At 49.2% G+C, this 25083-nt stretch overlaps 1 protein-coding gene across 5 annotated transcripts in view; it reads left to right on the forward strand.

The window, feature by feature from the left end:
- The first annotated feature begins 607 nt into the window (after positions 1 to 607).
- The window catches only part of LOC109258626 (mediator of RNA polymerase II transcription subunit 15), a 66995-nt gene continuing 42519 nt past the window's right edge, over positions 608 to 25083 (forward strand). For 2 of the 5 annotated variants that reach the window (XM_053902291.1, XM_053902292.1), the window contains exons 1-2: positions 609 to 751; positions 23481 to 23568. In XM_053902291.1, coding sequence (XP_053758266.1) covers positions 684 to 751; positions 23481 to 23568 — 156 coding nt within the window. In that variant the 5' untranslated portion in view covers positions 609 to 683. Of the gene's footprint in view, positions 752 to 23480; positions 23569 to 25083 lie in introns of all 5 variants that reach the window. The other 3 variants (XM_019435586.2, XM_019435582.2, XM_053902294.1) reach the window with 3 other exon arrangements.

Here is a 25083-nt window from a genome sequence, read left to right on the forward strand (position 1 = left end):
TTTAGTTTAGGCTCCTTACATCCCCACCCCTTACAAAATACAGTGGGATATGAAATTCTGCAAGTCTAACAGAAGCAGTAACAAAAGTCTATCTGGTCACGCTTTGCATGTGGCGCTGCAAGGTAGTGGCAGGAAAGCAGAACCTGGATCATGTTGGCACAGTACTCGGCTCACAGTAGGTGCTGATAAATATTTGACAGATAAACAATCTTTCCATTTCATCTGTAGACTGCTAGCAGCTCTGCCCAAAGGTGCGGATCTCATTGATTTGGTGAGACTAGCACGCAGTAGGGTCGCAAGAAATGCAGGTGGCCAGCGTGGGCCTGCTAAGGGCAGTATCAGGACTACTATGCAGCCATGTTTCCCGCACACCGGCTCTCGTCAGCCCAGAGCATGTGGGCTCAACGTCCCGCGCGACAGCCGCGCTGGGAGAGAGGCCAGCGATTTGGGGTACGCGGGATGGGGCGGGCGCCGAGAAGTTGCCCGGCTGGGCCTTGAAACTCCATTTCCCATAGGCCCTCGCGCGCGACTCCATTTCCCACAATCCCCGTTCGGCTTCCGGCGCGGCAGAGGCGCCTCCAACGGCTTCCGGGTTTAGGCCTGGCGCTGCGGTAGAGGCGGCGGCAGCGGCAGCGGCAGCGGCGGCAGAGCGGGACGCGGGCGGTGGGAGCGGAGGGACCGGCATGGACGTTTCGGGGCAGGAGACCGACTGGCGGAGCGCCGCCTTCCGGCAGAAGTTGGTCAGTCAAATGTGAGTAGGGGCCGGTCTAGAGGCCGAGATCCCCGGACCTTTCCCCCCTCAAGCCCCCCTGCGCGCGGAGGGCGAGGCCGAGCCCGACCCGTGGGAGACCTAGGGCGGCCGGACCCGCGGGGGCTTGGGGGTGCCGGGAGGCCGAAGGCGCCAGGGACTCGCGTGAGCCCCGCCAGGGCGCGGCCGAGCCTTCGGCTGTCCCTTCCGTTCTTCGCTGATACGGACTGTTCGTTAGCTTTCCTGGGGCCGAACTCTGCAAACCAGCGAGTCCTGGGTTATGAGTCATCGTCCTGAGCTTTCTCATTCGTCATTTGTGTGCTTTGGTTGCAGACTTTCCCCTGCTTTGAATCAACACTGAATTCGAAAAAGGAAAGGGGCAGCCCGTGGCGGCTTTAGCAGATCTGGGTGTTTTGTGATTCCTCTTTAAGAAAAGCGCATCAGAATGAGAGAAAGAAATTGGAAGAGGGTGGCTGGAGGATGACGTTCGGAGGCTAGGTGCTTGGGGCTGAGGGCGGTAGGGGATGGAGAATCTAGGGGTAACCTGCCTCCGCCGCCCCCCCAGTCCCGCCCCAGTGTGGATTTCTCGAGGGGTGGCAGGAAGAGGTTGTCAGGAAGCGACCTTTGGTTGGGAGGACGGAATGAAGAGCTGGGGTTAGTGCTTTGTCCCCAGTTTCAGCTGCTGAACCCCTCCATGCTGCCAGTGCGCCCTAGGCTTCACCACCGACTACTTGTTTCGTTTAGCAGTCTTTTGCTGAGCTTACTGGTGCGGTGATAGCCACAAATTTACCTGAGACAGCTTCTGCCCTCAGGGAACGCGCTACCACAAAGGAGTAGTTACAGTGCCGTCTTTCTTCTGGGAGGAATTGTCAGTTTGCGTGAGCAGACCAAGAGCAGTCTGTGGAGTAGGTAACGAATAAACTGAGCCCTAAAAAAACAAGTAGGAGTGTGAAAGGCCATCGTTCCAGGCTGAATAGTGGAGAAGTGTGAATGCTCACTGCATGGAGGACATTGCTGTAGGCTGGTTTCTGGAGTTTGAGGAGTAAGGAGGTTCAGGAGATGGTAATGGAATGAGGGTGAGCAGGTGCTGACATGTTAGTGGTGGGAGTGCTGTGCTAAGGAGTTGAGCCTGTATTTGGCATGTGGCCTGCTTTGAGGTAGTGAAATGCCAAAGTTGGGAAGATTCCCTGAGTCCCTGGAGATGGATCAAGAACAGAGGAGAGAGAGAGAGAGAGAGAGGCCAATTAGGCCATTATGAGTTTTGAACTCTTGGGGTTTGGGGACCTTTCATTTTTCATCCCTATATTCTTACTGCTAGATCACTGCCTGTCACGTTGCTCCATAAAATGGTTGTGGAATGACCTAGTCGGCAGGAGATTATAAAGGTCTGCAGTAGACAGTGGTGGAAACTGAAAGAGGAAGACCATTCCAGAGATAGGGGAGAGCAAGCATAGACAGTTCTTGATGACTAACTGGAGGGGGTGGAATGCAGCAGTGTGGAAGGAAGGAAGTGGGATGGAATGTTGGGAAGCCTCTTAGTACAGTGGAAGGCATAGGGACTGTAGAGTTAGTGGCTCTGGGCACTGCCATGGAGTAGTCTGGGGACAATTCTGCAGATATTGCAGAATCCGATAATATTGGGGTTTTTTTGTTTTTTGGCTTTTGGGGTTTTTTGGATGCCCTGGAGTTGTCTATAGCTGAAATCTTGATGGATGGTCCACTTCAGAGCTCCTGCAAGAAAAGCCCCCAGGGCAGTGATTTCTCTTTGGGGAGACCAAAGAACCAGAAGGATGAGTTGTCATCAAAGGAAATTGGGGAGGGTGGGGGGAGAGTCAGAGGTTAAGGAGGGCGATTGAAGAGTCTCTGGGTGTCAAGGACTGACTGACTGTATACTTCATAATTCAACTTCCTTCTGCTTCTAGGGAAGTTGTATTCTTTCTTTTCTTTTCCTTTCCTCCCTTCCCTTCCCTTCCCTCCCCCTCCCCCTCCCCCTCCCCCCTCCCCTCTCCCCCTCCCCTCCCCTCCCCTTCCCTCTCCTCTCCTCCCCTCCCCTTTCCTTTCCTTTCCTTTCCACCAGATAGCTGCTTGTGTGTTAGTTTTTCCCTAGTTGCCGTAACAAAATACCACAAATACAGTGGCTTAAAACAACACAAATTTATTACCTGGCAGTTTCTGTAGATCCGAGATCTAGGTGGACTCAGCTGAGTCTTCTGCTTAGGGTCTTACAGAGCTGAAATCAAGACGTTGGTTAGGTGTGCATTTTTTTCCCCCAGAGGCTCTGCAGTAGAATTTGCTTTTCAGGCTCATTCAGGTTGTTGGTCAGATTCAGTCTATGCAGTTGTAGGACTGAGGTGTTCTTGTGCCTTACTATTTGTTAGCCAGTGGTCAGTCTTTGTTCCTGGAAGCGGCCTGTATTCAGTCTCACACTTTGTATTTTGGCCCCCTCCATTAGGTGTGGGTTCTTCTACTGCATCTTTCTGACTTCAGCCAAGAAAATTCTCTAGTAAAGACTCAGATTAGATTGGAGCCGCTCAGATAATCCAGGGTGATGTTCCTATTTTAAAGTGCATAACTTTAATTATCTCTGTAAATATAACGTAGCGTGTTCATGGATTCCCATGGACATCTTTGGGAGCCCTTCTGCTACCACTGCTGGGATGAGCAGTTTCAGAGGTTGTCTGCCTAGCATGATGTGGTGTTCTGAGTTCGCAGATTTGTCTGTTTTATCTCTATGGTTCACTTTGAAAATCATGATTCTTGGTACCTTGATTTGTTGTGTTCATGGGTTTAATTCTGACTTCCTCTGGTGTTCATGCTGTTGGTTGAAGGTGGATATCTTGGGAAATGTTTTGAACCCGAGTAGTTTATAGATGAGTGAGGGAGTAAAGAAAGCATAGTGAAGAGCTGGGGAGTTTCAGCAGAAGGAGAAGCATCTGATAGCTCGTTCACTTTCTCCATCTTGCTCTTGAGTATCTACCAAGAGAACAGTGCTTCAGATCACAGGCCCAATAATCTAGTCTCTTGTCCATCATGAGAAAAAGCAGTTTTGAGTTGGGGCTGGTTAGGAGAGCCCTTGCAGGGACTCTGTAGTATAGCCTCTTCTTAGCCCTCCACCGCCTCTACCTCATTTGGGCCCATTCTGGACTGCACCTCCCCTTGCTCTCTGCTGCCCTGCTGAAAACCTTCTGTGACTTCTCTTAGCATTAATAAGACTCCAGGTGGCCTGGCCTAGCCACCTCTTCTCAAACCCCCCAGCTTGCTCCATTCTCTGTGGTTTTTCAGCTTCTTGAACATTCTAAGGTTTTTTTTTTTCTCTTTTTAAACAAGTTATTACCAAGTATTTAGGGTATTTGACAATGGGTAGACTCCCCCCCCCCCCCCCCCCCTTATGACCAGTTTCTCTTCCTTTCCTTTAAATGTCTGCTTAAATAACAAATACTCCAGATCCTTCCCTGCCTACCTGGCCAAAGTGGGTCACCTCCTTCGATGTGTTGGATCTCAGCCCCTTGTAGTTTCTAGTGGGACCCCAGTCCTATGAAACATGGCACCTGGCAAATAAAACACTTGTTGAGATGTGCAAGAGTAAGTGTTTTCCTAGAGGCTGCGTGCGCCGCTCTCTCTACAGTGGTCTTCTTTACCTGTGCCAGTGTGCATTGTGAAGCTCTGGAAACCCCATTTTCTCTACTTGTTAGCCCAAATGACCATGCACAGGATACTTAACCTTTCTGGATCATCATCTTTATCTATGAAATGGCTGGAGTCCAGTCTGTCTTAACAGGGAAGGTGGAGGGAAAATAAAAAGACCTCCACCTGAGCCCTAGCAGATGCCTCCTCCTTAGGCTCTTGCAGGAGTAGGAGCCCTGGAAGGTGAAGGTGAAACCCCCAAGGCTGGTTATGGGAGTTGATGACACTTAAAGGAGCTCGTGGGGAGGGTAGTTGTGATGTTGTTGGTGAGTTCAGATCATTTCTTCATTGAACATCTACTGTCCCCGCAGCACTCCAGGAGAAGCCCCCCTTAGAGTTCTCAAGCTGGCCTTTGTGGACCTTGGGCCTTCCTGGGGGAATTATTGGATTAGTGTTGACCATGGGTCTGGTCTGTAGGATCCCAGAGAACAAGCATGTATTTGTAGTTGCCGGCACTGTGCCTGGAATGGAGTAGGTAAGCAGTGAATGAATGAAAGGACCTCGTCAATCACTTCTTCCGGTTCTTCTAAATTTTTCTTCCATCTTATTCTTGAGACTTTTTATGCCTCCCACTTCTTAGTACAGCATGTTGCACATATAGACATGAAATAAATAAATGTCTGTTGGGTTGAACAGATTGCAGAGGGGAGGAGATACGGGTGGTGGGGGAAGGGCAGCGTGTATCAGGGCTCTCTACTCAAGTGCCAGGAGATTAGGGAGCATGAAGCAGACTCAGGGCAGACAAGTCAGCCTCTGAAAGAGATTTGAGCTCCAAGTTGCGACCTAGGAGATGGAGAGCTTTCTGCCTGTACCATAAGGAGAAAGTTGAGTGCTATTTAGCCAGAAACGTAATAAAACAAAGCAAAACAAAACATAAGGAACAAAGAACAAACAACTGAACAGCAACTTCCAAGGTCCTGGAGAGGCCTTAGGAAGAAGGATGGGGAGTGCCCTGAAACTTGCATGTCTAGATTCTGCCTGTGGGTTATGTTTTATCCTCCAAGCAGAAGTGAGCGAGTCTTGGGTGAGCTTTTTCTGTGGCTTATTGCGTTCAGGCATCCCAACAGCCTGGTACCCTCCTGGTGCGATTCTGGCCCTTGTTTTCCAGTGGGGAAGCTCCTGAGCCCCTCTGCTTTCTTGATAGCCTGGTCGGTATCTCAACAACTGGGCTGGCTTGCAGGCTTTTATGTATAAGCCACCACTAAAATGTTCATTCCCTGAGGCCAGGGGCCCATCTGTCTGACCACCTTAAGCCTTGCTGCCCCTGACAGCAATCAGGAAGTGATCGTGGAGCCATTGACTTCAAGAGTCTTGACCCTTGGCCCTACTGCCTCTAGACCAGGAGTGACAGTAACCTGAAGGGATGTGAGCCCTCATCTGCTCAGGGGTCCAGGGCTTCCTTAACAGCAGCAACACAGCAGCTGACATGAACCCCTGTTGCAGGAGGTGACCTATGTTAGCCCATTGACTTCATGCCTGCAGAGTCATTCGATGCACTTGTTACTCCTGTTTTTAAGGGGAAGAAACTGAGGTGTAGAGGAGAAGTCACTGCTGCTTATAGTTATGCTCTACATATTACAAATGAATGTTTGCTGAACCATGGCAGGACAGGAGAGGCAAACTGCCTTATAATCTGAAAGAGAGGTCATGCCTTTTTTAGGGGTAGAGGGGAGATGGCAGCTCTGGAAATTAACCCAAGCCAGTGCCAGTGGGCATCCGTTTTAGCAACTCCCTGTGAGTCAGTGCGACCCAAACAGTGGCGGAAGGGCCAGCCAGCAAGCCTCTGATGATCTTTGGCCTCCACACAGGCTGTAGCCAGCCTCCCAGGCTCACCAGCTCCCTTTTGTAAGAGATCCCACCCACCTGCCACACCTGCAGCCCTTAACATCCATTCCTGACCAGAAGTCTTCCGACTCTTACTACCATTTGTGACAAGGTGGGTGGTTAGCCCAGGCTCCATGTTTGGCATTCCCGGTGGTCACATGATCATCATGCCACTGTCATGCAGGGCAGGGGAGTACCCTTTAAAGCATTCCTCAGGGCAATAATGTTGGTTCCATACCAGAGGGCACATTTTTAAAGGAATTCTAATGAATTTTTAAGAATTCAAAATGGAATGTTTAAATCCAGAAACCAAGTAGTATAAAGACCCCATGCCCATGTACCCACATTCAGCTTCAGGCTCAGTCGGTTGAACGTTGACTCTTGAATTTGGCTCAGGTCATGATCCCAGGGTGATGGGATGGAGCCCCACATTGGGCTCTGCGCTGAGCATGGAGCCTGCTTAAGATTCTCTGTCTCCCCCTCTACCCCCTCCCCGGCTTGTATGCTCTCTCTCTCTCTCAAAAATAAATTAAAAAACAAAACCAAACCCTGAGGTCAAGAGTCACATGCTCTGCCCATTGAGCCAGCCAGGCACCCCAAGTTGGAGAAAGTGAACCATGAACAGGAAGACACAGACAAACCGACATTCCTCACAAGCTGCTGCTGGAGGCACATAAATGAGGCCATTTTTCTGGAAGGCCATTTGGCAATACCGTTTATTCCCGTAAGCTTAAAATGTCTACTTCCTTAGGCATTTCCTCCAAGGCTATAGGGAGGAGAGTATTCAAAATCTGTTGGCAGTGAGGATGCTCATGCCCACATCAAGTCAGGAGTGGGACAGGGGAGATTAGCCAGCAGTGGAGCTGGATTAGATTTGTTGTGGGAGCTGGAGATGGCAGGTTCAGTGCTGCTGTTAAAAATGATACGGGAAGGGCACCTGAGTGGCTCAGGCAGTTAAGCTCCGACTTGGGCTCAGGTCACGATCTCACTGCATGTGGGTTTGAGGCCCGTGTAGGGCTCTGTGCTGACAGCTCAGAGCCTGGAGCCTGCTTCAGATTCTGTCTCCTGCTCTCTGCTCCTTCACCACTCATGCTCTGTTTCTCTCTCTCTCTCTCTCTCTCTCTCTCAAAAATAAACATTAAAACAATTTTAAAAAAATGACATGGGAGAGGGTGTCTGGGTGGCTCAGTTAAGCGTCAACTTTGGCTCAGGTCATGATCTCATGGTTTATGGGTTCGAGCCTCTGCTGTCAGCACAGAGCCCACTTCGGATCCTCTGTCCCCCTCTCTTCACCTTTTCTCCACTTGTGCGCTTGCGCTCTCTCTCAAAAATAAATAAACATTAAAATTGCTTAAAAAAAATGATATGAGACGGGGCGCCTGGGTGGTTCAGTTGGTTGAGTATCCGACTTCAGCTTAGGTCATGATCTCACAGTTTGAATTTGAGCTCTGCCTCGAGCTCTCTGCTGTAAGTGCAGAGGCCACTTTGGATCCTCTGTCCGCTCTCTCTCTGTCCCTTTCCTGCTCATTCATTTTCTCTTTCTATTTCTCTCCCTCTTCCTGTCACTCCCTCCCTCTCCCCCCCAATGAATAAACTTTATTAAAAAAAAAAAAAAAAAAGACATGGGAGGGGCACCTGGCTGGCTCAGTCGGTAGAACATGTGACTCTTGATCTTGGGGTTGTAAGTTTGAGTCCCACTTTGGGGTGCAGAGATTACTTAAAAATCTTTTTAAAAAAATGACACGAGAGATGTTCATAACCCAATGATACTGAGAACAGGTTAGCAAGCAGAACATGTGGTCCAGATGAAGTGCCCTGTGTGCACATGAGGAAGATGGAGCCATGGTCACAGATAGCTACCATAAGGTGGAAAGTCACATGTGTTCTGCCTTCAGTGTGGATGTCCTCCCTCATCTGGGCCCTGAGTGCCACCACAGCCTTCCTAAGACGCTTCTTTCCACCCCTTTTAAGAAGCATTCTCCTTTCAATCTGAAACTGTCCTTCCAGATGGCTTTCCCACCATGCTGGTATGAGAGGCCCAGCCAGATGCTCCCTCCTCCATGCCAGGCCCTCTGGTTTCATACTTCTCTGTTCTTTCTCTTCCCTATTGGAGGTTTGGCTTTGGCATCATCCCCTTCTCATGAGCCCTGATGGCTCAGACCATGGCAATTCTTACTTCCTCTTGAGTTTGTAGGGCCCGCACTGGGTGCACCCTGGCATGTACTAAACAGATTAACTCTTTTTTGCTATTTTTACACTCATCATTATTTTTTTTGCCTTGCCAACAGTATTATGAATTCCTAGAGTGTAGGATCTGGTCTTATACCTCTGCATCTCATTGAGCTCCTGGCATGATGCCTTGGCTTAGATAAGAGGTGCATAATAATCAGAGGTAGGATGGTGGAAAGCAGTGCTGGCTTCTCTTCTGATGGCCTTCCAGGGCTTTCTCTCCATCAGTGCTACCTAAACATTGAACCACTTCGCATTCTGAGCCTTTTTTTAAAAATCAAGACATTTATTTAAAGATGGAGAGTTCAGGGGCGCCTGGGTGGCTCAGTTGGTTAAGCATCTGACTTCGGCTCAGGTCATGATCTCGTGGTTTGTGGGTTCAGGCCCTGCGTCGGGCTCTGTGCTGACAGCTCAGAGCCTGGAGCCTGCTTCAGATTCTGTGTCTCCCCCTTTCTCTGCCCCTCCTATGCTCATGCTCTGTCTCTCTCTGTCTCTCAATAATAAACGTTAAAAAAAAAAAAAAATTAAAGATGGAGAGTCCAGGCGGTTAGTAGGTGGTTCTGTTTAACAGATAAACAAATGAGTATCCAATCCTGGAGAACAAAGAAGATACATTAGAAGCCCAGGCATAATAATCTTGAAACCTATACTGTGATGGAGATGCTCCCTTCCATTTTAATAACAAATCACTTGCTAACATGGTGAGGGTTAATAAAGATCACTGATTGAATGAGTTAAGTATCTTGAGGTGGCATAGCTGTTACTTAGAGCAGTGAGCCTTTGGAGAAGACATTTGACCTCTTGAAGTCCCTGTTCTCCTTACTTTGAACTTTTTATTTTGAGAGTGTTTCAAACATGCAGAATTGTAAGGATAGTATAGAGTGCTTGGGTACACCCTTCCCTCAGGTTTACCCATTTTCTCATTTATACACATCTTGGAGCTCATGCTTGGTGAATAACAGCCAAGTTCTGTCTTGCTCCCTCCTCCTTCTGGACCCTGTTTTCTCTTTGCCCTTGGCCCCACAGTCTTCTCTAAGTTCCCCACCTGGGAATCTGCTGGAGGCGGGGGCGGGGGGGGGGGGGCGCGGATAGGGGTGGGTAGGGAATAGGAGTGACCCAGCTGCCTTTGAGCTGACCCACTCGCATCCAGTCCAGGAGAGGGACAGGCAGGTGGGCACATCCAGGCTAAGGGGCCTGGACCAGAACTCCCCCCTCTCCACACCTCCAGAGGCTCATCCTTCTTTTCTGCCCCCTCTCCCCTTTCTGACTCCCTCTCAATCCTCATCAGAGGTGATGTTTTATTGAGTGATCTGGCCACTGTGTGTGGCATGGAGCACCTGTTACAAAGAATGCCAGATTTGCTCTGAGAAGCCCTAATGGAACACTCTGTGCCCTCCAAAAGCCATGGGTCTGCTCTGATTCATGATGGAGGGATTCAGGCCTGTGAAAATGCAGAGCAAATCCTCACCAGGTGCTGTGTACTAGGAACTCAGGCTCAAGGCCAATCCAGTCCAACCTGGGGATGGGGTCAGGGCTTAGGAGCTCTGGTTGTCTCACATGGTGCCTCTCTATATTGAAGTATAACAAACCTACTTCAGTGAATGACACAAGGACACATCTTCAGCATGACGCTACCAGATGAATGTTCACACATGAAAACACCCCCTTAGCCACAGCCCAGGTCTGCATCTGGAACAGGCCCAGCACCCAGCAGGCTCCCCCCTGTGCTTCAGCCAATGTGCCCCCACTCTTCTGGCTTCCCAGGCCAGGGAGACGTTTGTTCCTAAACTTCCCTGTCATTGGAGTCACACCATGTCTGGCTTCTTTCACTCAGCAGCTTCTTTCAATTAGCATGTCTGTGATGGATGATCAACCTTTTAGGTAGCCATTCTTACTTATGCCATGTGTCATCCATTGTGCAACTCTACCCCAGATCACTTTTCTGTTCTGTTCTACACTCGATGGACGTTGGGGTGCAGTCTGCCAGACAGTTTTCCCAGGTGGTATGTATCCATTTACTTTTCCCACCAGCCACGTGGGGTGTTCCCCTTGTCAGACATCCTTACCAACATCTGACATTGTCAAGGAACCTGCCTTTATAATAAGCATCCTTGTTGATTTTGAATGCATACTCAAATTTGAGACCCACTAGGTGCCACGACAGTGGGAATGGAGAGGATGATTTAGGAGGGAGAGACCCTATATGTAAGGAAGCTTTGAAATTTGGCAACTGTGTGTACATGCAGGAGGAAGGGGAGGAGAAAGACACAGATATGCACCCCTGAGGGAGATGGGCCCTGATTCTGTGCTGCTTCTGACAGGTGGGGTACAAGGTGATGGTGTATAGGGACACCTGGGTGGCTCAGTCAGTTAAGTGTCCAACTTCGGCTCAGGTCATAATCTCTCTGTTCATGGGTTCGAGCCCTGTGTCAGGCTCTGTGCTGACAGCTTAGAGCCTGGAGCCTGCTTGGGATTCTGTGTCTCCCTCTCTCTCTGCCTCTTCCCTGCTCGTGCTCTGTCTCTCTCTCAAAAATAAATAAACATTAAATAAATGAAAAAATTTAAGGTGATGGTGTGTGGAGTGTGTGGGGTGTCAACCCTTCCAAGGAGAGAGTCTAGCGGCCAGTGGGTGATGCAAGGAACAAACTTGGAAGAGCAGTTAGCTGCAGTTGTGAAGTGGGTGGGAGTGGCAGAGGAGGCCAGGCAGAAGGCTCTGGCGGTGGGTGTGGTGGGCAGAGGAGATGTGCGGAGAGACTGGGGTGGGGCGGTGTGGGCACGGGAAGCCAGTCCCAGCAGCTTGGGCCTGCCTCTGTCTCCTGTTTTGGTCATTGTGTTCAGGACTGATGGGTGCAGTACTTAATTCCCTTTCAGATAACATTGTAGAGGATTTCAAAACAGGAAGATGTTTTCCATACTCTCTCTACCCAGAGATGGCTATTGCTGACAGTTTAATTTTTTCTCTTCAGTCCTGCTTCTGTGGGTGTATGCTTTGATATGTATGTATTTTATTTATTTTTAAAATGTATTTATTTTTTAATTTTTTTAAATTTACATCCAAGTTAGCATATAGTGCAACAATGATTTCAGGAGTAGGTCCCTTAATGCCCCTTACCCATTTAGCCCATTCCCCCTCCCACAACACCTCCAGTAACCCTGTTTGTTCTCCATATTTAAGGGTCTCTTATGTTTTGTCCCCCTCCCTGTTTTTATATTATTTATGTTTCCCTTCCTTTATGTTCATCTTTTTTGTATTTTAAAGCCCTCCTATGAGTGAAGTCATATATTTGTCTTTCTCTGACTCATTTCACTTAACATAATACCCTCCAGTTCCATCCACGTAGTTGCAAATGGCAAGATTTCATTCTTTTTGATTGCTGAGTAATACTCCATTGTATATAGATACCACATCTTCTTTATCCATTCATCCATCGATGGACATTTGGGCTCTTTCCATACTTGGGCTATTGTTGATAGTGCTACTATAAACACTGGGGAGCGTGTGTCTCTTTGAAACAGCATACTTGTATCCTTTGGATAAATACCTAGTAGTGCAATTGCTGGGTTGTAGGGTAGTTCTATTTTTAGTTTTTTGAGAAACCTCCATACTGTTTTCCAGAGTGGTTGCACCAGCTTGCATTCCCACCAACAATGCAAAAGAGATCCTCTTTCTCTGCATCCTCGCCAACATCTGTTGTTGCCTGAGTTGTTAATGTGAGCCATTCTGACAGGTGTGAGGTTGTATCTCATTGTGGTTTTGATTTGTATTTCCCTGATGATGAGTGATGTTGAGCCTTTTTTCATGTGTCGGTTGGCCATCTGGATGTCTTCTTTGGAGAAGTGTCTATGCATGTCTTTTTCCCATTTCTTCACTGGATTATTTGTTTTTTGGGTGTGGAATTTGGTAAGTTCTTTATAGATTTTGGATACTAACTCTACCTGATACGTCATTTGCAAATATCTTCTCCCATTCCGTCGGTTGCCTTTTAGTTTTGCTGATTGTTCTTTTGCTGTGCAGAAGCTTTTTATTTTGACGAGGTCCGAATAGTTCCTTTTTGCTTTTGTTTCCCTTGCCTCTGGATATATGTTGAATAAGAAGTTGCTGCAGCCGAGGTCAAAGAGGTTTTTGCCTGCTTTCTCCTTGAGGATGTTTATGGCTTTCTATCTTAGGTCTTTCATCCATTTTGAGTTTATTTTTGTGTATGGTGTGAGAAAGTGGCCCAGGTTCATTTTTCTGCATGTCGCTATCCAGTTTTCTTGGCACCACTTGCTGAAAAGACTGTCTTTATTCCATCGGATATTCTTTCATGCTTTGTCAAAGATTAGTTGGCCATACATTTGTGGTTCCATTTCTGTCTGGTTCTCTATTCTGTTCCATTGATCTGAGGGTCTGTTTTTGTGCCAAGATATGTATGTATTTTAAATATGTGAGTATATATGTGTGTGTGTGTGTATATATATATATATATACACACACACACACCTCTGTTTGTTTATTTATACCTGTATATTTTTATACTTGAACTTTTTTTTTTTAACTTTAATTTTTTTAAAATTTATACTTGAACTCTTGAGTTTGGTTTGAGTTTTGGCTTTTTCACAGCTCAGATTGTGTTCATCTCCTGGGGGTGACTCTGGCTGGGACCTGTGTGCTATGGCCCCATTTTATATGAGGCATGGACAACAGCAAAGCTTCTGGCCAATGGGACTCTTCCCGTGGTTGGGTTGTGAGGAACTGGACTGACCTCTGGTGTGGGAGATTTCTTAAGACATTTATTGGTTGCTGCCTTCTAGAGGGCCATGCTTCCCTAGGCTGAGGGGGACTGTGCAGCCAGGGTGACTCAGAGTGCATGGTCACTCCCTGTGTGACAGCCAAGATGGCCTCACAGTGAGGCAGTCTTGGGAGTAAGCCTTCTCCAAGCTCCTCTGCGCAGTCATCCTGCATGCTTGACATGAGCTTTTTATTTACTATCTTGTTAAAAGTTCCATTATGGCCTTTTCCAAATATTTGCAGAAGTAGAGATAGAAGAATGTTCTCTCAGGTACTTGGAGAGTTAGCAACATATGGCCAGTTTCACCCATCACTCTCCACCCACTTCTGGACTATTTTCAATCACATTCCAGGCACCATATGATGTCAACTGCTAGTCCTTGAGTGCAGATCTGTAGACGATAGGGCTTTACTCTCCAAATACCACAAAATCATGTGAGATAAGCATTTTAATAAATTATTGGCTTGGCAGAGAGAATCCTCAGCACGTGGTTGCAGGCCTGGAGCCCAGAGGCCAGTGCCTGAACAGGGATCTCGAGGACTCTCCTGGACCTGTTGAGGCCAAACCAGCAGATTGGAGTAAATGACAAAGGTTGTAGGTCTTCTGAACTAGCTCAAATAACATGCTCTTTTCAGGGCAATGATATTCTCTCTAGGAGTAGTTCTTCTGTTGATCCAGTTCGTTGGGGATTGAGAAATCTTGAGGGCAGAATTTGGAGAGCTTGATCAAACAAACCAAGAGGAATGTGAGAAGAAAGTGCTTTCAGTCTCTTGTGTTTGTATGATTAAGAAATTTCTTTCTGCAAGACTAAAATATTCTTTCCTTACATGTAGGTGGCTGGCTAAATTCTGAAACACAGATTTTTATCTAGTTAGAAAACACTTTATATTTCTTCAAAAAGTCAGAGAACCGGAATGCAGAAGGATGGCAACAAAGAAAAGGAAGCAGTTGTATTCTGCTAATGGCTACCTGTGAGGTCAAGAAGGCCCACTCCCTGTTGAGGCCAGGTGTTTGCATTGATTACTATTGGTGATTGAACAATTGGTGTCTAGTCATTGCCTGCCTCCTAGACGAAACCACCTGGGGCAGTAAACTGCTGCCACGGAACTGAGAGGAGAGGAGACCAAGAGAGGCACGGGAGGCTGCTCTGGAGCTTCCTAAGGACTTGGTGAAGGTTGAAGACCCAACCGAACAGTCCTGCGCTTTGGGGGTTGGGGTGGACAGGAAGGGGCTTTTTCAGCTGGATGGGAGGATGCAGGGGACTGCTTTGCTCAGGACTTCTCTGACTGAGGGGCTGTGGAATGTGTGGTAGGCTTTTTGGGATGCTCCTGGGGTCAAAATTGGCAATGAAGTGTGAGCATCATGTCTCCGTGTTGTCTGAGTCTGGAAGGATTAGAAAGGTGAAGGAGGGACGCCTGGGCGGCTCCGTTGGTTAAGTGTCCAACTCTTGATTTTCAGCTCAGGTCATGATCTCACAGTTTGTGTGTTCGAGCCCTGTGTTGCTACAATGTCAGCATACAGTTTGCTAGGGATTCTGTCTCTCTGCCCCTCCTGAACGCTCATGCTCTCTCTCAAAATAAATAAATGATGATAAAAAAAAGAAAGGTGGAGACCCCCCCCCTTTTTTTTTAAGTAATCTCTATGTCCCACATGGAGCTTGAACTCAAGAGTCACATGCTCTACCCACTGAGCCAAGCAGGTGGCCCGAGGAGACCCTTATTAACAGCTGGTGTTCACTAAGTATTTCTTTGTGGCAGAGTCTGTGGCACACTCTTTATGTGGATTTTGTCATTGAACTTTCAATTCTTATTTTATCAAATAATATATGCACATTCAGTTTTAGAAGTCAAGGAGTGGTAAAAGACAAGAAACCGTGGTGTGTCCCCACTCACTGAGTACTCCCCTGTGACTCTCTGCTCTTCCTTCTGGTATGTGCCCATGATTCCGTGTAACGTGCATGTGCCTCTATCTCAGGTCATCACGTTTATGAGTTTCATAAATTATCTATTGACTTTCTCTGTAGCTCCCTTTACGCAGCCATTATCTGTGCTTCTCCCTCATTCTGCCAGTATTTTACCTTCTGGGTAAATCCGTAAGGAATACTTACGTTTTATGCCTATACAAATGATATCCTACAGATGACCATTATTTTTTTTCTCCAGAATTAAATTGCCTTCTTAAAAATGTGCCCAGTTTTCTGTGTACCTGTGGCTGACTTTTCCTGTATCTTCCAGTCACCGCTCAGTACGGTCATCCCCATGCTCAGTGCTGCCAGGCTGTCTGTCAGCTCTGGCTTTTTCCCTGGACTTCCCTCTGGAGCTCTCATGGGCACAGGCCAGAGGCAGTGCTAGTCTCTTGAGCTGCACAGCTCCATTGTTGGGTTTCTTGTTTCCTGTATCCTGTGGTGTGTTCTTTTTGATTCACTCCCTCATCCCACTAGCTTCTAGAGAAAGAACTCAATTTCTGGAGGCCATGTCCATTTGGGTGCACATGGGCTTCTGGTTTGGAAATACTAAGTCAAGGATTGAGAAGTGCATCCCGCTGTTTTCTTGTTTCTCGTGCTGCTTGTGCGGGCCCAGCACTTCTCCCAGTGAGCTTCGAGGCGACTTGTCTCACTGCCACAACTCATGTCTGGTGCTTCAGGGAAAGTTCCTCCAAATCATGTTGTGTCACGTTCCTTCTTCTCCCTGTGTTCCCTCTGCCCCCCTGTGTCTGAATGTTGGCCCTTTGGTCCTCTTGTAATTTATCTTTTATCTTCTATATCCATCTCTTTGTCCTTTTGCTGCGTTCTGTGGGAGATTTCAGTTTTATCTCTGACTTTTCATTGCTAACATGCTTTTAATCCTAAGAACTCTTTGCTTTGCTTTTTGTAACCTGACTTCCTGTTTTATAGACTCCTGTTCTTGTTAAATGGATGCAATGTCTTATCTTTGGATAGTAAAGATAGTTTCTTGGCATTTTTTCTCATGGGGTCTTCATCTGCCACGTAAGGGTGTCTTGGGAAGCCCTTGGTTGGTGGCTCACCTCAAGAGGACAGGGGTACCAGGAAGGCAGGCGGATGCTTTTAGCACGAGGGGCTTGTCCACTGGGAGCTTCCCCAGAGGTTCATGTAGCTTCAGGCTCTGTGTCTTTCCTCCAAAACATGGTCTTCTAAACACTGGGCTGTAGAGTGAAGGCCTGGGTGCTACACTGGAGGAAGCCACGGGTGGGCAGAAGGGAGACAGGTGGGCTTCAACAGTTAGTGTGGATCTAGACACTCAGTGGCCACATAGTTCACTTTTTTCATTATCCTCCCCTTGCCCTCTCACCTGGGTGGGTTGACCCCTCCCAGTCCAGTGACTCTTCTCCAGAGAATAAATCTCTGGTATCTGCTGGTGTGGGAATGGTTACCCAGCAGTGTGAAGTGGAGGAGGGGATGCGGGGAAGGCTTTCACACAGGAATCTTTCCATTTACCCTTGGTTCCTGAGTGCCTGGCACACCCTGTCCTGAGCTTTGCCAAGATCTGGAGCTGTCACTGGGTTGGCCCTCAGCCCTCCTCACTGTCACTTACTTAGGACTCTGCTTTCTTAGCTTGCCGTGTCTATCACCACTGGACCATCGGCTTTCTAGATTCTAAAATCCTGTTGTTGGAGCCATTACTCCTGTCCTTCCTGGCTTTGTGAGTTTGTGTTAAAGAAAAACAAAATCCTCCTTTATCGGTAGTTTTAGTGGGGTTTTAAGACGGAACAAAATTAGACGTGCAGGTTCAGTTCCTTATGCCAGCCTGGAGGTTCATATTTAATTTTATTTTTAAATGAAATTATTGCAGGGAACATGTTTATTTGCACTGTGGCTTAAGCTAGCTTAATTTAAGTCAAAACTGTGTTTCCTGCTCAGGACCAGTGTAGTGATTTGCTTTCCTTCTGGTCTGTCTTCACTTCCTGGCCCTTCTAGGGGTGGGCTCATAGGATTCCTCCTCTGAGGCAGGGCAGAAGGTTTGGGATAGGCCTCAACCATGGGCAATGCTTAGACCCAGCCGGCATTTAGAGAGGGTGGGACAGCTCTCTCTTGTGCTGGCCTGAGCTCTGCTTTACCAAACAGAGCATTCCTGGGCTGTGCCACAAGTGCTGGGAGCTTACCCCCACACATACACGACAATTGCATAGGCATGGGGTGAGGGTGGGGTGGGTGCTGTCCTGAGCACCTGATAGGGAAGCAGGGATGCCAGAGCCTTGCTTCTCTGGTATCAGCGGCGGACTTGAAGTGCCCAGGGTCTGGAGTATCAGGGGCACCTTTTCCTTATCTCTTTGGTAGATGGTTGGTAAAATTGTGGTAGGATTCTTTTTTAACTTGGCAAGATCTTTTTCCCTATATGGTGTCTGCTTTTGATGGTGTGCTTAGGAAAGCCTTCCTCATCCCAGTGTTATGTAAGTATTCTCCTGTTATCTTGAGCTTCGTAAGATTGGGGCTTTTACACAAACAGGGTGAAGGGTCACCCATGTAAACTGCAAGGTCCTAGGTAGTTGAACAGACTCTTTGCACATGCAGGTGCCACTTCATCTGGAGGCTTCTCTTGTAGGGTGGGGAGAGGCGGGGCTGGCAAAATTCCTGCCTTGTGAGAGGTCAGTTGCTTGATGGTTGTGTGGTTCTCAAATGAGGAGAGGTTTCCTCGGGGCAGAACAGAAGCCTCACACAGATAGATGGGCATCCTGTCCACCTGAAGCTAGGAGGGTGAGTGACTGAGAGAGGAAAGAACCTTCCTGCTTTAGACAGCAGCAGGAGACCAGACGGGCTCGCTCTTCTGTGAATGTGAGCACACGTTCAGCAATGGCAGAGGTGGTTGAGTCTGGAGAAGCGTGTGGCATTGAAGAGGGTGCTGTCAGGAGAGGTGGAAAGACCCTTGGGTGTGAACCAGGGCCCTTTGGAATGGAGCATGATGGGAGGGTCAGGCAGCCGGAGAGCAGGGAAGGCCGCTTAATGTTTCTCATCAGCACACCCACTCAAAGCCCCTTCCTGAGAAGTGTGCAGCTGCTGGGGCACACTTCCAGGTGGCTCGGCTTCAGTAGGAGAGCAGCTCTGCCTGAGGGAGACTGCTGTCATCTGCTAGGAAGGGAGCGACACCAGCATCATTGAACGTTGGAGGTATTTTGGGATGCAGTCTTACTGCGCAGTTAGGCAGACTGCTTTCTGATTTCTGTAACACACCCTAGTGCTTCCTGTGTGCCAAGTGCCTGACATCATTACTGTAATCCTCAGACCAGCCCCATGAGGTAAGGACACACCGCGTCTGTATCCAGATGCTGTATCCAGGGTCACCGGCTGGGGGGTGGAGTCGCAAGGGGCAGGCTGGAGCATTAAAACACTTGGAGCTTACATCCATGCATACCTTCCCAGGACACAGTTTGTAGTTTTTTTGCCTTATCCTGCACTGATTTGTGTTACAAAGAATATGAACCAACTCCAGTTGACAAATTGAGTTTCCCAATTTGGGGACAGAAAAAAATGTAGGCCGGATGCTGGACAGGAGCTGTGCAGGCTGTGCCAAGGCTGGGCCTGTCCTCACACCCTGACTCTTCTGTGCACCTGCCTTCATTCTAACCACAGCCCTTTCAGAGAGCTTCTTTATGAGGAGCATGTGTGTGTATGTGTGTGGGGGAGATGGAGTGCCTCTGCCAAGACCCGGAGCTGGCCAGTGGCCAGGTTGGAATTTGAGCCCCCAGTATGTGTGATTTCTGGGTGATTCTGGAGCCCAGGCCCTTCTTCCTCTGTCTGCTTCCTGCAGGTCCAGTGCCCAGCACTTCCACCCATCTTGGCACATACCTTTCCTGTCACCCTGGCTTCTGCTGCCTGGGTGTGCTTATTCGAGGATTGATTTCTCCTGTATCTGCCACACTGATTCTCAATTCTGTATATTGTGACCTGTCAAAATGCATGGCATTACCACTCCTTGTGTTAAAAATAGGCAGTTATGTGGTACTGATTACTGCCTGCTGCATACCAATCTCTGCTCTCAAGGTGTTCATAGGACAAGCAGGGCTGACCGACAGGGAGCTGACAGTTCCCACAGGAGCTGCCTCGGGTGTGGCCAGGGTGACCATGAGGTTTCTCTGAGACAATGAGTGGGGGTGCCTCGGTAGGAGCATGGTTGGAGGGCCCAACAGGCAGGGCTGGGGGGATGGTTGGCAGTATACTTGGCAGCAGGGCTCTGGGGGGCTGAGGGAGTGGGCTCCACAGCTGTCTGCCTTGCTGGTAAGGAGCGAGGCCCTTGAGGCAGGTGGGGACAGAGCCTGGGTCACTTCCCACTCCCACTGGCAGTCATGTGGCTTGGGAAGCTGGCAGAGGTGGTAGGAGTGGGACCGGGAGACAGAAGCCTATGAAGAAGGACCACCAAAGGTACAGTGAGAGATGGGGTGAGGACTTGGATTTTAAGGAACAGAAGTCAGAATTAGGAAGTGAAGAGGGGGTTCCCAGGTTTCCAGTGTGGGCAATTGGTGGACATAGAGCTGAGGTTACAGGGTTTTTTTTGTTTTGTTTTTTTGTTTTTTGGTGTGTCACTGCCCTCTGCTCAGGCAGGGTCTGGACAGGAAGGGCCTCCTCTGACCTCCTGGTAGGGGAGTTCACAGGGCCTGTGGGGTGGATCAGGTCCTCCCCCAGGAAACTCTGGTCTAAACCAGATACCAGTTGAACCCTGACCAGGCCGACTGGTGTAGCCATGGCAAACAGGAGGAAGCTATACCAGGGGAGCTGTGGAGCCCAGCTTGAAAGGGGGGACTGCTTGCTCCTGAGCCAGTGTCAGTCCTCCATCCATCTCAGAGGCCTGGGCATGCCCAGGCAGTGGCCACCAGACAGGCCCCTCTGTTATGGTGCTGCCACCTTCCTGTCAGCCTCAGGGTTAGGAACGGCTGCCTTGGTATCAGAACTGGGGCAGGACCACCGATTTGGGTCCACCCTTGTGAGCTGATCCTAGTTTTGCTCCCTGACCTCCCCCAGCTGGGCAGGCCCTTGGCTTCCCCGCACTGACCTCAGGCTTGATCGTGTGTGGGTGGAGCTCACTAAGACTTGTTTGTTCTTCTAAGTTGTTTTCTCTGAGGCTGTAACCACCACTCTGTCTTTAGATCTATTTTCTTGTGTGCTAGTTTGACTTTATTGAGTGACAGTTGCTGGAAGGGGTATGTCTTCTGGAGACAGAGGCTGAGGAGTGGCCATCCAGGTTCAGCTGCTTCTGTAGGCATCGTGGGGACAGAGCACAGGGGGCTGTGGAGAGCAGCTGGTCCTGCATCTGCCTGGGGGCTGCCCTGAATGTGGGGCTGGGACCCACGGCAGCCTCATGCAGTGAGCACGTTGGTCTTTGGTACAGAAGGAGGAAGGGACACCACCCTTAAGCACTGATGTGAGAAACTGTTCCCTGTGCAGTTAGAACCAGATAATGGACGGCAAGATGCTGAGCTGGCTGAAAAGGAAAGGACAGGGCCTCCTTGGGGAAAGCGTGGGGTGGTAACAGAGAGCAGAACTGCCTGGTTTCTTTTTTGCCTCATCTTCTATTCTGTGGAGCATGATCTGCAGACTAGAAACAGGAGCAAAAACATTTTTAAAAATATGGTTTGCAGAACTGAAAATAGTGCTCAGGGCCCTCTTCACTCTTTAGCCAACAAACATGCAGGGCCTGTTTGGACAGGTGTTGTGTGCAGCAGTGGAAACGACACGTACGTGACATGGGCCCATTGCTGCCTCGCAGAGCCCTGGCTCCCGGCTGAAGAGTGGCCTTCGTCCTTGGCTCCATAGCTGCTCAGCCCCTTTGGTGGACTTTCATTCTAGTTCTGTTTGCTCTTGTTAAGGTGTGTGTTCTAGCTTGTCAAGAGAGGCCTGTTACTGGCCTCCTGTCTTGATGATGCTCGTCAGGTTCTTTGAGTTACAGCCAATGACCACACTGTCCGTGTCCTCAGTGGTGTCGCCCTGACCAGGATGGGGCAGGGCTCCTCCCTCCGCACATCTGGGATCTGGTGCCTTTGGACCTGGCAAGGTCCCCCCCGCTTCAAAGCTATTAAGCTGTTGTCTGTGTCTTGTCTCTGTGGATGGTGCCAGGTGTCTTTGCTGCGGTTAGAGTGCACGGAGTTTGTGTGGGGCCTGTGAGTCTGCTGACTCCATTAAAAGTGGCCAGCCAGCAGCTTGGGAGAATTGCTTTCAGCCAGCCAGGAGCCTGCCTAAGCCCTTGGAGATTGCTTGTCTTGGGCACAGAGCCCATCTGCGTAATCGAGTCCCCCTCTCAGAGCCCTCAGCCCTTCCTCTGCCTTTCTGTGCTTCACACCTTGGTTTCTGGCTCCACCTTCTATCCATGGCCTCTCCACTTCTTCTCAGCCAGCCTCCAGCATGTTCCACTGACCAGCAAGTACCCTCTTGCTGTGTCTACTCCTCTCCCCTCACCTCCTGCGGCTCTGTGGCCCTCAGCCCTGGCAAGTCTCCATGGCAAGGTTTGCCTCACACTGCTATTGGAAGGTGGGGAAGGGAACAGGTATGGCCTTGGGGGCTTGGGGGCACAGGTGAGTTGTCCTTCTGAAAGCGGGTTTGCTCAGTCAGTTCTCTTGTTGGAAATGCTCAGTGACTTAGAGCCTAACTGGGTGACAACTCTTGATCTCCACATATGGATGCCTGCCTCATGCTGGCTCAGTCCTCTGAGCCTGCCACACTCACTTCCCCATGAGTTTGATCTCGTGTTGTCCTTCTGCATTGTTCCTTTTACTCCATTCTTGTGGCCCTGATCACATTGCCCCCCCGTGCGTGTGTCTGCTCCATCCTGGCTGCCTTGTTAACAGGAACATGTTGTTGCTTCTTTGCCTCGGTGGAGGTTGGGGAAGCAGATGGGGGTAGGGACTCTGAACCCATGTGTTTAATGAGTTACCCAGCAGTGTAATGGGTCAGTGTCATTTTATGCTTCTTTTACACATTAATACAGATTTGTCCAAGTCTTAGAATCTAGCCTCCTTTCTGAATTTAAGGATCACAAACATGATCCTGCAGCTCCATTTGCATACTCTTCCAGTACCCTGGGGTTTGCTTGTTTGTGTGGAGCAGTCAGTAGGCTTTCTAGCACCACTGGACCGGGCGTGTTTATGTTTATTTTTATTATTTTTTTAATGTTTCATTTATTTTTGAGAGAGAGAGGGAACGTGCACGAGGGGGAGTGGGGGAGGGGAAGAGAGAGGGAGACACAGAATCTGAAGCAGGCTCCAGGCTCTGAGCTATCTGCACAGAGCCCGATGCGGGGCTCAAACTCATGAACCATGAGATTATGACCTGGGCTGAAGTTGGACGCTTAACCGACTGAGCCACTCAGGTGCCTCTGGATCAGGCTTTTTTTTAATTCTCCTGGGGTGAGTCTGCAGAGCCCTGACGTGCTCGTTCATGTGTTTATCAGCATGCCCAACGCTGGGAAAGAGGGCAGGCTCTGAGCAGATGGCCCAGTCCCTGGGACCCAAGCCTAACATGCCCCTTCCTTTCTAACAGACACACACAAATGTTTTCTTAGCTTTGTGTGTGTTCGGCAGGGTGTGTGCTGCCATTCACAGGGAGCTCAAGCTTAGCTGGTGTACGTGGCTCTATCCTAGCAGAGCATTAGCCGGTGAAAACCTATGATAGCATTCTGTCTCTGATTGGGCATGTTTTGGCAAATGTGTTTTTAAGTGTTTGCCACATTTGTGGGGTTTATTTCCTTTGTCCAACCCGGAGAACCTGCACGTCCCACGTACTTTGGGAGGAACTAAGAGTTGACTTTGTGTGCCTCCTTTGTTTTACAGAGGAGGAGACTGGAGCCAGGGCCCCACGGTTCTTAATGCCAAAGTTGAGTGGGGACCCAGGCCACTCAGAGGGTAGGAAATCGAGGGTGCTGGCTACTCAGCCATCTGAATACACTTGATTTTGTGTGGGTTGTGAGTGACTCCTAGGGCCTAGATCCTCTGGTTCTTTGTGCTGGAGGTAGCTGCTTTGCTTTGTGGTGTCTGCCTTTACTGTTTTTTCCTTCTCATGGCTCTGCCCTCTTACTCCCTTGCTCAGCTTGCTTGCCTTTTATCGCTGTGCTGAGAGTCCCTCCCTTGATGCCTCTCCTGGACCTTAGCTAGGCTGGTATGCCATGGGACAGTGCCTCTTCCGTCCAGGGGCAGTTGCTGTGCAGGGCCTGCTGGCCTGGAACCCTGCAGGAGCAGACTTATAGGCACATGTCAATATCTCTTCTTCTTCTTCTTCTGTGTTACAGTGAGGATGCCATGAGAAAAGCTGGTGTGGCCCACAGTAAATCCAGCAAGGATATGGAGAGCCATGTGTTCCTGAAGGCCAAGACCCGGGTAAGGCCTTGGTGGGTGCAGTCACCCTCCCTGGCAGCGAGGCTTAGGAAAGGGAGGGTGCAGGGCAGAATCTGGAAGCTATCTGCCTATGGAGTGGGGGCGGGGTGGTTGCTCACTGATTGACTGTGGGCACTGTCACCTTTACCGTCAGTATGCTGTCAGTCTTCCCACGTGTCCATGGTATACGGGCGGGGGGGTGGGGGGAGACATGCAGGATGTAGGCCTGGCCTGTGACTACAACCCCATTGCCAGTACCATCCATTCATGGTGGGCAGAGCCCAGCTCTTGTAGGGTGTTCAATGGGGTCCAGCTGTTCCTCTGAGTAAGAGTGCTCCCCATGGTGCTCAGCGAAGCTCCACAGGGCCCTGACACGTGGGCCCAGAAGAGTTCTTGTCATCTTTTGTTTAGTGCTAAAGGTGATGCTTGTGGAAGTTGAGGCCTTGAGCTAGGATCCAGGCCGAGGAATGTCACAGGTGGAATAGTTGGGGAGGATTTCCAATGTATGAGCGCTCGTCCTGGGCCAGGTGCCATGGGCTTCATGTGACTACCTCCTTTCAATAGAGTGTTCTCCCCAGGGCAGAGCTGTTTTTGTAGAAATGAAGCAGAACAGGAACAAGGAAGCCAGCGGCTTGTCTAGTGTTACCCAGCTTATGCGAGAAGGGGCTGATGCCCAGCCAGGGCTTTTGTTGCACCACTGCACCTGCCCTGCCTCCCTCTCAAATCCTGACTGTGCAGACCCTCAGCTGCACTGGGTCTGCGTTGAGCACTTTGTTCCTGAGTGTGGTATTGGGAGTTCTAGAACATCGTTTCATGTCAAGAATTAAAAGCAGATGCTGTTAGGGGGGCCTGGGTGGCTCAGTCGGTTGAGCGTCCAACTTTGGCTCAGGTCAGGATCTCGCAATTTGTGAGTTCGAGCCCCACGTCCGGCTCTGTGCTGACAGCTCAGAGCCTGGGGCCTATTTCAGATTCTGTGTCTCCCTCTCTCTGCCCCTTCCCCGCTCATGCTCTGCCTCTCTCTGTCTCTCAAAAATGAATAAACGTTAAAAAAATTAAAAAAAAAAAAGTAGATGCTGTTTGTGGCCCTCAGTGGGATACTGGTTTGGATAAACCAAGTTTTAAGACATATAGAGGTCAGTTCGGGAAATTTGGACATGGTCTGTGTGTTTAGATGAGGTGAATGTTTTTCGAAATGGAAAGATCAAGATTATCGGCTGGAGAAAGCAATTTCCAGAAGAGAAACCACCTGTATGATGTGTTTGTGACCACATGTAAGTGTAAGGAAGAGCTGAGCACTGAGATGTGGAGGGGTCTGCACTCTGGATATACATAATAAACATTTTCTTGGGACACCTGGGTGGCTCAGTTGGTTAAGCATCTGACTTTGGCACCTTTCGTGAGTTCGAGCCTCACATCAGGCTCTGTGCTGACAGCTCAGAGCCTGGAGCCTGCTTCAGATTCTGTGTCTCCCTCTCTCTCTGCCTGTTTGCCCGTGCATGCACGTGTGCGATCTCTCTC

The sequence above is a fragment of the Panthera pardus genome, unplaced genomic scaffold (genome assembly GCF_024362965.1).
Source record: "Panthera pardus isolate Hobbes unplaced genomic scaffold, ASM2436296v1 HiC_scaffold_15, whole genome shotgun sequence".
In the NCBI taxonomy this organism is placed as follows: domain Eukaryota; kingdom Metazoa; phylum Chordata; class Mammalia; order Carnivora; family Felidae; genus Panthera; species Panthera pardus.